The sequence below is a fragment of the Alosa pseudoharengus genome, unplaced genomic scaffold (genome assembly GCF_046254945.1).
Source record: "Alosa pseudoharengus isolate Yale_2024_CS ecotype anadromous, Long Island Sound unplaced genomic scaffold, YU_APseudo_1.1 YU_APseudo_1.1_scf_20, whole genome shotgun sequence".
Lineage (NCBI taxonomy): Eukaryota > Metazoa > Chordata > Actinopteri > Clupeiformes > Clupeidae > Alosa > Alosa pseudoharengus.
In genome coordinates, this window is record NW_027468664.1 from 5,239,679 (window position 1) to 5,255,805 (window position 16,127).

General features: G+C 45.6%; 1 protein-coding gene across 2 annotated transcripts in view; it reads right to left on the minus strand.

Moving 5' to 3' along the window:
- Positions 1-16,127, minus strand: part of nrxn1a (neurexin 1a) — a 138,733-nt gene that overhangs the window by 103,665 nt on the left and 18,941 nt on the right. Inside the window, exon 5 of one of the 2 annotated variants that reach the window (XM_076297263.1) lies at positions 9,659-9,670. The exons of the other annotated variant lie outside the window; for it this stretch is intronic. Within the exon in view, the coding sequence (XP_076153378.1) occupies positions 9,659-9,670 (12 nt within the window). The remainder of the gene's footprint in view (positions 1-9,658; positions 9,671-16,127) is intronic. 2 annotated transcript variants of the gene reach the window in all.

The window sequence follows — 16,127 nt, forward strand, 5'->3', positions numbered from 1 at the left end:
AGGCCTACCTGCATTAGCCAAATAAAGGACGGGACTGCACCCTTCACAAACCGTAAAATAAAGTTTATTAGTTTTACAGTTGACAGTTCACCATCAGTCCACACAAACAATTCTGGTTTCCTTGCACTAGCCATTTGGTCGTAGCCTATTCTGTCTGTTTGTAAAGTGCAAGTTTTGGTCAATTTTTTTGTGTAAAGAAACAGTGCCACCTATAGGCATGGGGTATGAAGTAACGTGTTGAGTCGTGTTGAGATGGATCCGTTTGGACGCAAATATTCTTGATGCGGTTTCAGGGAAGACGGAGGAAAAAAAGATCGGTTTCGTACGTGTGGACTAGCCCTAAATGTCGCGGGGAATGTCAGGCGAGTTGGGGAAAAGGAGGGGCTACCTTTTCACAGTTGTCTTTCCATTGTAGTATATTCTAAACATCTAGATTGTACATATAGAATGGCAGAGAGACTCTCCACTTGGCATTAGAACATATACAATATGTTCTAATATCAATATATGTAAATGTGTGTGTTGTTCATCTTTGGTTGTTGTTGCTGTTGTGTCTAATCCTGTATGTCTGTGTCATGTGTTGGCAGTGTCAGTGCTCTTCTCTCAGGTGGGGATCTGGCTGTGCTTGGCCAGGAGAAAACTCATTTGGGTCATCTTCAAAAGCAGTGGCGTTTCTATAGCAACCCCCTGCTTCTGCAAGGCAGTCCCTCCACTGCTGCAGATTTGCAATCTTGCTGCCGGGGAAAAAGGAGACCATAGGACCGTTTACATATGAGTGAGGAGGGTGTGAAAGTGTGTGTGTGTATGACGCATGAGAGCATGTGTGTGTGTGTGTGTGTGTATGTGTGTGTGCTGAGAGTGTGTGAGCATGCGCAAGGGTCTGTGTGAATAGCTCTATTGAATCAAAATGGAGGATGGTGTCCACACTGCAAATGCATTTCTGGTGGCACCCAGTCTAAGGATATTCCACAATCCATCATTTAGTGACACTTCCAAGAGAGGACATGAAGTCAAGCGATAGAGAGACAGAGAGAGGGAGAGAGAGATAAATAGACAGATAGAGAGACAGAGAGAGGGAGAGAGAGATAAATAGACAGAGAGACTAAGAGACCGAGAGACACTGTGAGAGTGACAGTGAGAGCTAAAGAGGAAAAAAGTAGATTTTTTGTCATCCAGCCCATTCCAACTTGAATGTAAATTATAGAGGCAAGAGGGCTAAAATGGCAGAAGCCAGGGAAAGGCAGTGGAGACAGACGAGTTTGGCACAGAGAAAGAGAGGGAATGCGGGTAGAAGAGGAGTAAGTAGCCATCCGTTCTCTGATAAAGCAGATCGCGCGGCAGGCTCGTCTCATTCTTGGCCATCATGACTAATTGATGCTCCTGAATACACAATTCTGTTTGATGTACTCACATCTCATCTGGCTTTATTTATAGACATGGCAGAGAGACTCTCCACTTGGCACATGTTCTATAGTGTACACACACACACACACAAACACAGAGAGAGAGAGAGAGAGAGAGAGAGAGAGAGAGAGAGAGAGTTTATTTTCTCTCTGTGCATCTCAAGGAAAAAACAACAAAGCCCTCCTCCCCACAACGTCTACAGTCTATGAGCATCATCTACACTCTGGCTAACCACGAACATTCCCACTTACTATGCATTTAATCCATTCTCCTTCTTACAGTAATGCAGAAGCTCTGAGTCAGACATGCCTTACATTTGATATGACCAGCCCACACAGCCTCCTCTGACCACAATCATAAAAAAAAAACAGAGATAGCCGCCACTATCTGCCTCTCCACTTGCCAAGCAAATATATCAACCTACTGATTCTTAAAGAGTCCTGTTGTGGTGGTATGAAGCTTTGGCCCAGGGGGAATGAAACACTGTGCTACACACACACACACACACACACACACACACATACGCACGCACGCATGCACACACACACACACGCACACAAACACACACACACACATACACACATACAAACACACACGCACACACACACACCTAAACACTGACAGTGTGAGGGCCACAGAGCTCTCATCAGCAGCACTGTCAGGGATGCGGTCTAAACAGATAACAGGATTAGGAGCAAAAGCGAACCCTTTGAAGGTAAACAATAGGGGGAAAAAATGTCAGGGAGCAAATCGATTGAGTGTGGAAGTGTGGGAGAGAGAGAGAGAGAGGGAGAGAGAGAGAGAATGTTTGATAGAAAGAGGTGGAGAAAGAGAGAGAGCGAAAGAGTGAGAGAGAGAAAGTGAATGCTGACAAACTGAGATGCCCACGTATCTAAAACCTGAAGGGAAAAAAGAGACTTCAATCGTGGTGAGCCAGAGGGATTGCTGGGTTTGCTGGCTGCTGCTGCTTCTGCGTGCTCCTTCTCTCTCTCTCTCTCCCTCCCTCTCTCTCTCTCTCTCCCTCTCTCTCCCTCTCTCTCTCTACACTGGTTTTCTCCATCCTTCCGTTCTTTCTGGGATTCATTTCCGCCCACATGGCATTTCTCCTATCTCAGCTCATTCCAGCCCCTCACATCCCCCAGCCCCAGCCCCAGCCAGCTCCCAGAATCCCACTCAGCCAGGTGCTGGATTAAAAGACTTTTCTCACGGAGCGAGAGGAAGAGGACGGTGACGAGGAGGAGGAGGAGGAGGAGGAGGAGGAGGAGGACAAGTGCCATGAAAGTAAAAAAAAAAAAAAAAGCCAGTCACAAAACTTACACAAACTGCCAAAAATGACAAATGAAAAGACTGTTAAGCCAGCATCTAGTAAACATGAGTTCTTCCCAGCATGGGATCCTTCTTTTCCCCCCACATGTCCCAAACAGTTACCGTGGGAGATGCAGCACGACTGTTTCAACTAAATAGAGTATGACTGCAGAGAGTCCTTCTTGTCATGGACGCTCTGTCGGTGGAGCAGTTCCCCCATCACGCACTCATGACGCCAACGCAGCCTTCCACTGGCTCAGATCTTCCCCTTGCGTATGGATTTACTTCTTCATGAACCTCACATATGCATGAAAGCCTTGAGGACCAGCAATGTCGGGGAGAGCATTTGAACATCCTCCCCCCCCCCTCAGGGGGAACTGCCCTGGATGCAAGTGTCAAACACACAACATGGGTAAACACTAAGTGTCTCCTTGTATGCTTATGAATGCATGACTGGACATGTCCCAGATGAAGGCCTACAGCACAAGGGGACCCCATATGGTCATGGAGATCAGAGAGCCTCATTTCAGGAAAGTTGATTCCAGGCCATGCTCAGGTCACCTGCAATGAATTCTGGGCAATATTCATTTGGCTGCAATTCCCATTTCTCCTCATCAGCGTAGCTTCTACCTGACTGAACAACCTATCTTATAAACTTCCTCTCTAAAAGTCTGGTTCAGACACATACATTGACAGACGAGCCAAATAAGTGAAACATAAACTGCTAACACACTGATCAAAGTTCCATATCTGCCATACAATTTTACCGAATAGATTTGGCCAAGAATGCAGGGCTCTATTTAAAAGAGCTAATATCATGCCAAAATAGATTATCTTCTCTGGCTCGCTACCATCAGATGATCAGGAGAAGTGACTACATATTTCCCAGTGGATGTCTCAGTCACTGAACGCGCATCCTGCATGTAAAACCTTTGAGCCTGGATGGGAAATGGCAGTGCATTAGCACACTGGGCACAGGGGAGATGCTGCTACTGCCGTGTCATATCCTCCCTCATAATGGAAAAGAGCCATCACTTATTTGACACATTCAAAGCGAGGTTTTCTTTAAAGGAGGTATGTTAGACATGCTGTACCAATCCTGTATGATATCAATTGCTTATTCATCCATATGTAGCCAAGGCAGATATATCTACATTAAACATTTATGTAGAAGATGAAGCTATACACTGGAGTATTTCAGAATTGAGGCCTTCATCGTGGTGAAAAGAACCATGTTCAAAATAACCTTTGAAACACAAAGGACATAACTAAAAGTTATATAAAAATCAAATGACCTTATCAAATGAACAAGCTTGTAGAAATGACCAATATTTATGTTGTATACAGGGAATGCATCGTTCCCAAGTGATTAAATTAGTCAATAAAGTAGCTTGATGGAGGATCTGGCCGGTGAAAGCCTTGCATATTTACCTATACGGTTATGGGCATACGAGATAAAGGGAAATGTGTCTTTAAAGATGTCATTATGTTCAACTCTGCTCCTGTTTATTGCCCGAACATTAAAATGCTAAAAGTAATTCTAAATAAATTAACAGATGAACAGTAGATAGCTAATGGCGTGATAATGGTTAGCATATTTCTTTATTTCTTTCTCTCTCTCTCTCTCACCACTCCATTTCTCTATAGTAATATGATTTATTTATACCCGTTCAATTCCTGAGGGAGGATGCTATCATTTTCTCTCCCCGTCAGTAAACGCAGTCGTATAACTCTATCAGTCGGGGCCATTCGTCACCATTTCAAGCCGCGTTCTCCTCCACCTTCTGACGCTGCTGCCTCGCAGGCTACCATGGAGCCAGCCCAATTGCATTTCATTAGTTCATTAGTCACATTCTCTGGGCTGAGGTTCAACTGATGGCTACACAAATGAAGAAATGAGATGGGGAGCGAGGCTGTTTCTCACACACGTGTTCCTTAGTCTAATTTCTCCTAATTACAGAATTCCAATCTCGTCTAGGGGAACAAAAGAAAAGAAAAAAGGTTTGACACTGGGTGGGGGTGGGCGGGGGAGAGAGGGAGGGAGAGAGAGAGAGAGAGAGAGAGAGAAGAGCAAAAACAAAAGGCTCTGGCACAGATGTGATTTCTACCTCTGATGGGCTTGATTGAAGTTTTTTAATTAAAAACACCATCAAATCACTGGCGACTGTTTCACGGAAGTCTGGGCTGGCCATTGTCTACCAGAGGACACCACGCAGGCAGATGCTGCCGGAATCAGGATGACGGGAGAGAGAGAGACAGATAGAGAGAAAGAGAGAGAGAGAGAGAGAGAGATAGAGAGAAGAGAGAGAGAGAGAGAGAGAGAGAGAGAGAGAGAGAGAGAGAGAAAGAGAAAGAGAGAGAGAGAGAGAGAGAGAGAGAGAGAGAGAGAGAGAAAGAGAGAGAGAGGGGGGGCAAAAACTGCCGAGCACTTATTTTTTTCACCTCCGCTTTATTCTACCCATCCAATTATTCTGCTCTTCTTTCCTGCGCTCACCTCTCCTCTCTCCTCGGCACCCTGCTCCCTCTCTCCCTGTCGTCCTCTGCCGGGGCATGGCAGCTCGCCCACACCTCAGACGCGGTGATGAATGAAGTGAAGCCAGCGGCATGAAACACTATATTCTGCTGGAGTGTATTTCAGCCGCTCTCCCTCTCTCCCTCTCTCCCTCTCTCTCTCTCTCTCAGGCGTGTGCACTGCCCTCGCTCCGGCTCTGACCTTGCAACCTGATTACGGTGTAATCCTCTCCCTCTGTGACACATCGGGGGCCGGTGGAGGGGGAGCACCGCCCGGGTCCCCCGCTGGTGGTGGAGGTGGAGAAGGCAGGGGTGTGTGTGTGTGTGTGTGTGTGTGTGGGGGGGGGGGGGGTGACTGGCGTGAGTCAGGGCGACTGTGTCCTCATCAGGTTAGAGATTATATGTCCAAACCGGCAAACCGGTGCGATCACACAAACACAGGGACACACACACAGGGACACACAAACATAAAGATAGACAGGGACAGACACAAAAACACACCATACACACAAACACTCATTTAATGATATACAGTGCTTGCTCGTCAATCACTGACTCATTCACTCACTGATTTAGTCGGTCACATTCACACATTCACTCACTCTCACACTTACTCACTCACTCACACACACACACACACTCACACACACACAAACACACACACACACACACACACACACATAGACACAGTTTTGGTTGGGTGTGTAGTAAGTCACGCATTTTCCTGATCTCATGCTCAATCACACCTCAATCACACACTCACTCATCTGGACACTCATTCCCTTGCTCATTTAGTCACACACACACACACACACACACACACACACACACACACATTCCTATATCCTTGCCCAAACACACATACACAAGCATAAACACACAGATGAATGGCCTGCCACAGTCAAAGCATGCAAATGCATGCAAATATATGCACCCTCCATGCTATTAACCTTCAGTCCAACACACATGGCCAAGTCCACAAAATAGCGCCGCTTAACCATTTTTGCGGGGGGTACACGAGGCCCTTCTGCTTCTTTTGGCCCAGACCACAGAGGGGGGAGACGTGTGCAGACCCGGCACCCCCAAACCAAAGCTCTTTACACGGCCACGTTGTGTGAGGTCTTGTGGCAAGAGTCGTACCCTGCTGGAGCCGGCCCCCTGCGGCACTCCGCACATGACATTGTGGGGCGGCTAATCAGCACAAAAGACACAGATGTAGCCTCAGAGCTGCAGGAGCTCATTGCAGCCAATAAGAATGGACTCCTTCAGCTGCACGTCCCTCTCTCCCCTCAGGATCATTACTGGGGAGAAAATCGAGTGCAGTATTATGATAATTTCTTTTCTTTCGGCAAGATAGCCAAGAGAAATAGTAGGAATAGTTCTGAGTTCAAAGGAACCTCATCCGGTGATGGTTGTAGTAGTCGTTAAATTTCATATAAAAATATAATTCAAAGACAGTGAAAGTGCAGGGTTTGCCACCCCGGCATCCTACAGACATTCTTAAAAATAGGAAATGGAAAGCACAGCCTGTGAAAGCTAAGACCAAGTTTCTGTTTTTAGCGACTTTTTCTATTGATCTAAGGAACAATTATTCATTTTGCATCAGTGATTCACAACAGTGGCTCCATGCACATCCTGATACATGACCTTAGACCAGGAGTTTTCAATGACAACTTCAGTTAGGCCAGAATTTCTAACCAAGACATTTAGCTGGGCCAGACATTGTCGGTGGCTAGTAAGCAGCAGGTAATGACAATGTTTTTTCAACACAAATGAATGTATTGAAAATGTGTATTCCCTTATTGGGTCCCTTTGTTTAGTCAGATCTGACCCAGGCACATCAAAAAGTGCATATAACTGCATGCGTTCGCAAACGGCAACTCAGAGTGCTATGAGCCCACTCTAGCACTTTGAAACCGTTCATAAATTCGGAGTGTTAATGGAATCCTCGTTCGTTTATTTAGAGTGTCTCTCTCAGAGCGTTCAGAGCACACTCTGAGCGCTCCATCTGAAGGGATAGAGCACACAGTGTTTTGAGGATATAGAACAGAGTCCGGATTTATTTACAAATTATACAGACCATACTTAGTGATTAGGTGCATAGTGTTAATCGGCCTCACTGTTGTCAAGCGCATGAATGAAACATACTGTAAAGCCTTATTTCAACCTCTTTGTGTTAATGTAAATTCTGATTGTTGAGAAATGTTTGTTAGTTCATAGAGAGATAGAACGCTCATCTTTTTCTACTGCATTGTGAGCATTTTCAGAGTGCCAGATTAATTTACATACACACCTCATAAAAACAAAAGTGCTAGGCTATGCGGAGTGTTGCATTCATAGTCTGTAGGTGTTGTAAGAAAAATTGAGTGCAAGCAGACAGAGGCAGGTTTGAAAACGGAGAACATGGTGGAACATTTATTGGTTAACAATGGTGTTAGAACTACGAGCTCGGAGGTCAGCATATGAGCTCGGAGGCCAGCGTAGCTGACCGCTTATGGCGGTGGCCAACTGAACCTCCAGAGCTGTGTCTTCCCCCTGCATTTAAAGCGTAGCCCACCCTTTTTGATTGTGTCAAGAGGAAAGGACTCATCATCAAATGATTAATTGTCGTCATGTGTCCTCATGTGGTTACAATGGGTCATGTGAGCATTTAATTGACAAAGGTCACAAGAGCAGTTTGGTTGACAAAAGGTTTGGCATGATCAAAGGCTGGGGTGATGATTAAAATGAATGTTAAAGTACATACACTCTGGAATTTCTCACTACATAGGCTAATACTGTAGGAATTGATGTAGGAATTTCTGAGACTCGCAATTGATTTTTCTCGGTCTTTCTCTAGCGGGACCATGGGCTGGGCCACTCGGCATGTGCTTCTGCGCCACATGCGGTCCCTGGGCTGCCATTTGAATAGGCCTGTCTAATCTCAGTACTTCTTGATGATGAGATATCTGCTGCCCTGATGGGTATGCAGTCCACCGTGCTATGATGGGGTGGTGCGGTGTGGCACACATGATGTGGTGTGACGGGAGTGTGTGAAGGGCCACAGGGAAAGAAAAGCTGCAGTTTCTAAATGCCACGCTGATCATTCTACAACATTATGAAAACTATGCTGTCTGATAACCGATTCAAGATGTGTCCAGACAGACAGGCAATTAATCACTGAGGCTACTGCGCTGTCACATACCAGAAGGCACTTCTAGAATGACCAGGAAATGGCATCCCTTTGACATGACCGTGTAAAGCTACTCCTTCATCAGCTCTGGGGAGTCAGCCACACTTTGCATGCATTAGAACTGAATATGAATGGCAATTGCATTAGAACTGCATATGAATGGGAGTATCACTTTTGCTTTCACTGTGCAATGTGCACTGTGCACAAGGTTTGGTTATACTGTGATTAAAGTCATTCTGTGAGTTCCTGTCGATTGTACATAACAGTATTGTCTATAACCAAGCCACTTTACAGCTACTGAAAACCTAAATAATTATAGAATAAAACAACAAAACAGTCATTTGCTTAAGTGGCTCCTTTCCCCCAAGAACATCTAGTGTTGCTGAGAAAGGTAGTAAATGTGTGACTTGGAGGCTTAATTTTAATGACAAGCAGTAAAAGCAGGAAATGAAAGCTAATTATGGGGTGTGTAAGCACAGCAGCTGTGTGCAGCAGGGGCTGCTGCCCTGAGTCACCTGAACAAAGCCCTCCTAGCACCTCTCCTCTGGAGTCAACCACTGCTCACACACTTCTCTCTCTCCCTCTGTGCTGTGTGTGTTTGTGTGTGTGTGCGTGTGTGTATGTGTGTGTATGAGTGCATGTAGTATGTGTGTGCATCAGTGTCAGACATCCCAACCTGCAAAAAGTAATGCCCCCACACCCAAAAAAAAAAAAATATTGTAGCCTATAGGTATACTTAGATACTGAAATACAGATGAATGTTTGTTCAATAATGTCTAGTCAGTACACCAAATAAGGAAGGCCTATAGATAGGAATTTTGATAATAAAATATGTAGATTTTGGTAGTTTGGTCTTTTCATGTAGCTTTGGCAACTAGCCATCTAGTATAGGCCTGAATAATATGCACATGAAATGACACTTGTTCAACTCACCTCAACATGTCTTTTGCAATCATTTAACCTGCCATGGGCAATAAGTCACTGGTACAAACAGTGCAGCATGCAACTACAGTATCATTATTGTTTAATCTTATGAGACAAGGGTAGGCCTACACATCGTGTGGTCTGATGTGAAATGGGTCTTAAATGTTCATTTTTTGGGGGCACTCTGACTCTGCCATGACGCTCCTGTTCCTAGATACATTGAACTGATTAATTTCGTTCAGGATAAAAGACATAAAAGCCTGACTACATTAAAAACTGATTGGTTGATTTAGCAAAACATGCCAATCAGGATGTGTCTTGCTTCAGGCACACGCGCACCACCCCTCTCTCTCTCTCTCTCTCTCTCTCTGTTGTGTGTGCACTAAACTCAGATGCATACGTGATTTGAAGTCTCGGTCTTGCGTGCGCGCTTTTGCTCGCTCTAGATTCCGGGAGATTTGATCTAATTTGCGGGCGTCAGAGAGCCGTTATCAATATGCGGGAGACTCCCGGAACTTCCGGGAGACTTGGGATGTCTGCAGTGTACCAAGATAAAGTATATCTAACACCAATGTGAACATACAGGCACAGACTAACAGAGGAAAAGGAGCAATAATATCTGGAGGAAGATGCCTACAGTACCTTTAGCATAGAAAGCAGCTCTGGTTACAACATACTTTTCCAGTCACAGTTGCTGACAAATGGCAGTGGTGAAGTACCGGTACCTCAAACCCACACCCAAACTACACCCATCAGAGTGGCCATAACTCAGAGGGGGGCTCTATCTAAAAGGGGAGCCTCCATAGTGCCACCCCCATCCCCAGCGCCGTTGCCCTGGCAACAAATGAATTCCACATATTTATCTCTTCTCGCCCAAGGTCAGCATGGCTGGAGCAGAGAGAGGGGCTGTTTACGGAGCGCAAAGCAGCAGGAATTATGGGTGATGCATGGCGCCTGACAGCGCCGTTTGTTTTCTGCTGGCCGAGCGTGCGCGAGCGGCTGAGATAAAACTTATAATGATCCGTCTGATAAGGGAAAACTGCAGCCTCGCTACCCGCTCTCTCTCTCTCTCTCTCTCTCTCTCTCTCTCTCTCTCTATCCCCCTGTTCTCTGCTCCTCTTTTGATGAACAATCATTTTTGTTCCTGTTGTTTTTTCGCAGAGGACACTGACTGCATTAAACAGAGAAATTGTTTGAGGAATGGCTGAGATGGACTCATGGTGGTGTCAGGCAGACGAGAGGCAAAGAGTGACTTCTGCTTTGACTGATTCTCCCCCCTCCGCCCTTGTGCTGTATTGCACATTTAGTGCAATGCTCCAACAGAACGTTTTTTATTCACTTAGCAAATATGGATATGGATGCTCTCCTTCAAAAAACATGTTTTTTCTCCTCACGTGGTCAGCAGCGGTCAGCAGTGGGGGACAGTGGTGTCTCCTAATGACGCACATCACAGAAGTCTGCTTTGTCTGCTACTCACTTGCTCCCTCTTACTGCCACCTCCTGTAACACTAAAGGGGAGACGTGGCGGTGTTACCTCACAAAGAGCTCATCACTACCAGGGTCAACATCCACACTCCAGGATCTCCTGCTGGACCCTCAGAGCCCCTGCGGGCAGCGCGGAGAACGGGAAAGCAGGGCCACGCACTCAGCCCCACAGACCACCATCCCTCCACCATCACCTGCGGGCAATCAATCCTCCCCTCTCCCCTCTCTCCCCTCTCCTCTCTCCTCTCTCCCCTCTCCCCTCTCTCCCCTCTCCCCTCTCCCCTCTCTCCCCTCTCCCCTCTCCCCTCTCCTCTCTCCCCTCTCTCCCCTCTCTCCCCTCTCCCCTCTCTCCCCTCTCCCCTCTCCCCTCTCCCACTGCCTTTAAGCGTGCGCGCGCGTCTCTCTATTATTCATGGGATCCGATCCCACCTCCCCCAGGCCGGGATAGAGCCTCTGGCTCCACAGTAGCGCACCGCTCGAGGCCCGTAGGGGAGCTGGCTGCAGTCGTCCTCCACCACACTCCTTTATATTTAAAGAGCGGGAGGGGGGAGAGGTCAGAGCCCCAGGGTCACACGCGGCCTGGGCCCTGTGGGGTGAAGGCGCAAAGTCCATTACATGTCCATTAAATATTGAGGCATTGTGTATACAATCACACCCACACACAATATCCGATAGTACGCAAGAAGTGTGGGAGCGTGGGGAGATGGGTGCATCCCTATGTGAGTGTGTGTGTGTGTGTTCAGTGTGTGTCTCTGTGTGTGTTTTGGCTGCAGGCTGCATCTGAGTATAGCATTCTCTCCTTCAGGCACAGCCATTCCCTAAGTCTCTGAAAGCCCCAAATGCTACCATATCTCTCTCTCCCTTCCTCTCTCTCTCTTTCTCCCTCCCTCTCTCCCTTCTTCCCTCCCTCTCGCAGCCAGAGCTGGCAGTGAGAAATGACTGCAATATCCCAGCAGCCTCAGAAGAGTCTGTCAGCAGTCTAAATTCAGCACCTTAACAGATCCCCCACCCCCCCTCGTTCTCTCTACCTCCCACTTTTCCCCCCTCCACCACTTTCTCTCTCTCCGTCTCTCTCTCCGTCTCTCTCCCTGGCTCTTCTTGCCCTTCACTGCCTCTCCCACCACCACACACACACACATTTCCTTCTTCTGCCATCTTTTTCTTGCTTTTCAGTTTAGTTACAGCCCTGTCAGATCAAATCCATTTGGGAGGACAAGCGCACCCTTGATGTTTGGGTTGTCCGTAGGCTGATGAGCACATATTCCCAATTTGAGCCGAGGGAGCGCGGTTTGCCAGTTTGAAGACTGAGCCGGGGTGCGTGCAGAAGGGTACGTCTAAACTGGACCACAACGTCAGCCTCCACGCAGGGACACTTCAGCAGCCGAGGCGTCCTCTGTCTCTGCTCATCAATTCCCTTGTGCATCGTCGCCAGACATTTTAACTGGGGTGTCAACCGCCGAAAATTCTAGACCATTACAAGACTGCACAAGCACAACCAAACAAAGCAGCTGTGTTTGACACCCACTGCAACACAAACAGGTCCTTTGTTGCTCTGGGTGTTTTTCAGATGAGTGGCAGTTTTTGGCATAGGCAGTTTTTGGCATCTGCACTTTTTGATGTTTCAACAGGCACTGTGTATTTCTAACATTTCCCCTAAAAGCAAAGGAGGGAATCAGTAGCGAACAAAGCTGATACGTGCCTTTGGGTAATACAATACAGAGACAATGAACATATGAGTTAAAGGTACACTTTACTTTTATGAAGCCAAATTGATGGTAAACAAACTTGTAATAGGCGAATCGCTCACCTAGCATAGCTATACAGCATACTGTAGACATAGCAAGTCGCTACTGAGAAACCAGCAATGCAACTTCAAGAAAAGCATCCTGAATCGTTTTTGCATGTTGTTTATCCTTCACCTCCACAACAGTCAATTTCATTGTGTACAGGGGGGGATAAGTCACGAGCAGTTTGCCACTTACAACAGCAGAGTAAAATATAAATATATCGTGACCCTAGAGGGAGCTTTACAGTCGCCAAAAATACCTAAACCTGCATAGTTTACCTTTAAATGTTTGTTAGGACTAGTTGTCAGTCCATGGTATGGATTTCAAATAGGTGTTTTGACTTCAGTCTTAGTCGACAGCTGGACTAGTCACAAAAAAGCATATTGGTTGTAAAAGACAGACCCAGGGACCGTGTTCCATCATGCTCCTGTCATATATGTCAGGATATTGCCTGGTCAGCACTGGTCAGCACTGGTCAGCACTCTGCAGCAGAAATGTCTGACATTTCAAACTACCCCATCTGCTATCCTCTCCTTTCACTTTCGGCAAAAACATCTTGGTAACATTTCAGTTGGATAGTCCGCCCACAGGGACTTTAACAGATCATCTGTTAAGATTCAAGGTCATTATGTGAAATTGTTGTTGAATAAATACTGAATATCACCTTTACCAACCTCTAACCTTTAACCTTAACCATAAATTGTAGTTAACAGAGTGTCAACAGATGGCTTGTTGATAATCTGAGCATGTGTACATAGTCCGTGGGCGAACTATCCCAGTAAAGTGTGACCAAAATCTTAAATCTAGTATTCTACATTCCATCAGATAAAAAATGTAAACAGATGGAGAGATGCATAACCACATGTCCAGTGAGAGATAAACCAGGTGACTGGAAAGACATATCAAGGTCACATCTAGCATCTCTATTATCACCTTGTTACAAAGGTAAAACTGGCCATGAATATTCTTTATGTCGATTCAATCTGTATGGCCACTGAAGATGTATGTATGCCAGTATAGTCCTGTGAGGAAAATACACCAGCAGTTTGACTAAAATTTATTCTGCACCAACTACCTCTCTAAAGCTCATTCGGTACGTGTGTGGCATTAAGGCATTTAAAAGTACCAATCACTGTGCTGATGTATTTTTTTTCTAAGCTTGTGATTCAATAAGCTCCTGAGCAATTTCCATATTTCCAATTTGACAGGTTGTACTTGTGGTAGAAATGTGAATTTATTGGGTTGCTATCCACTCAAGCAAGGCAGCGCTGGGCTCTTATCATGAGGAGGGAAGTGAGGACCTCATTGTCACTTGCACACAGCTCATCCCTCCAATTCATTAACACAACATCAAAGCACAGAAATGAATATGGATTATTGGAAACCTTCATTAAAAGAATCGGCTTGACGTTCCATCATAATTTTCTTTCACTAAAACTCTTAATTTAAGCTAAAACAATTGATAAGACACTGAAAATGGTATAATCTTCATTGGAAATTTAAAGAACAGTGGGTGGTAGGAAAGAGCCCCGTTTGAGAGCGACCTATCCAACTGTAACTACTGATGAAAAAACACAGCCAAAATGAGAAAACCACTAAACAGTCACAATGAATTGCTGGTGCCAGTACCGTCATTCTATTGCATTTATATTCTTTCTCCCGCTCAAATCCATGCAGAAATGGAAAAACATATAAGCACTGCCAAACCCACCCCAACCTTGTGATTTTGGCTTGACTCATTCACACTCTGAATCACAGACAGAGTGATGGTCTTGGCTCTGCATTACTAAGCGACCTCTCTGCCAGTTGCGACAATGCTCAAGTGCTCTCCGGCTCCGATGCCAATGAGAACATTCAATTTTAAAAAATTCATTCTCGGTTTCCAGGACAACAGCTCCAGTGGGATGATGAAACTCCTTTGTCTCAGATTCATTAAATGAGCCCGGTGTAGCTCTCAACTGCAGCTGAATAGAGCACACAAAATTAGAAGTGTTTCATGAGGGACTGGGCAAGATGCAGTAAACAACTCAAAGCAACCCTTTCAGCATTGTGCCAAATAAAAAAGGTTTTACATACATAAGCAATATGTGTACATCATAACAATGACGATAATGGGGGTTGTATGCTAAAGGTTCAGAGAAAATATATTTCAAACGTCCTTTGAGAAAATGGTATTGTTTGTCCTTATTAGACAAGTACAGACACATGACTGTGAATACAGATACACACAGACACACACACACACACAGACACACAAAACACACAACACACACACACACACTGTTATATGGAAGTTATACATAGAACAGCATGTAGAACAGAGTTGCTGTCTAAGCAGCAGGGTTAGCGGAGTGGCACGAGGAGTCCATACTGTCCCCGTCTGGGCGGCAGGGCGAGTGGGCAGGGCGAGTGGGCAATCACAAGGCAACACCCAAAGCAGATGGCATTTGGCATCCACAGAAGAGGGCTACAGTTCAAGGTGACTCACAGATATAGAGCGAGGGCCACACAAGAGAAGAAGAGGCAGAGAGAAGACACAGAGAGGGAGGGGTGTCTCAAGAGGTGACACAAATGTGAGAGAGAGAGAGAGAGAGAGAGAGAGAGAGAGAGAGAAGGGGGAGTAAAAGGAGTGTTTTACAGCCACCGGCCTTTCACCATCCCATTACAGTGAGATTAGGAGGGTAATGTGTGGAACTCCTGTTAAAAGCGCAATCTGCTCGGCACGCAGCCACAGGTGCAGCCCTGGGATGGGCTTTATGATCAATAAAATTGACATTGATCTCAATTTTAGTTGACACTGTCCTTTCAGGGCGAATGCAGAGGAGGCACACTCGTCCTGGAATGACGCCCATACATGGATTGGCTGTTGGTAGCTAGCTTTCGTGTTATTTCTGTCAGTGTTGGCTGTCACCTTTAAACAGTTTTAAGTGTGGGGAAACGATAGCGTTATGCCACGTAGAGAGATTGCGAATTCCTCTGTGAATTTTGTAAAAATGGGACCCAGTACATCAAACTAATTGTATTTAAAAATCAGTGCAATTTACCAGGATTTATTACATTTGCATGCACACTTTCTTAATTAGTGGCAGCCAGGAAGTGGAGGACATATTTTAAACAGGATGCGGTTGGAGGAGATGGCTGGGTGTGTGCAGAATAGAAAGAAGCAAATCCATTTCCAGACTGGATACTGTCTCTGCAGGAAACAGCAGGGTGTTGGGTGGATACACTCAGATTAGAGAGCCGCTGTGGTGCACACATGACTCAACTCAGGAAACATAAGGAGATGGCTCAGGTGGAAAATGCTTACTATAAATATTACATTAAAAAAATGCATGGGTTAAATAAGGATCTAAATGGCACCGCTATTCTTCTAGTCAAGGTGCTATTATGCAGACATATGTAAACATCAGAATGTATGTTTTGAAATGGTGTTTGTCAATGACAGCAGGTGCTTTTGCAGCCTAATAGGCGAGAGCAGCAGGGAAGATAGAATGGAGATGGATTCGGAGTGCTTACATCTTCTCTATTGTTGAAAGATA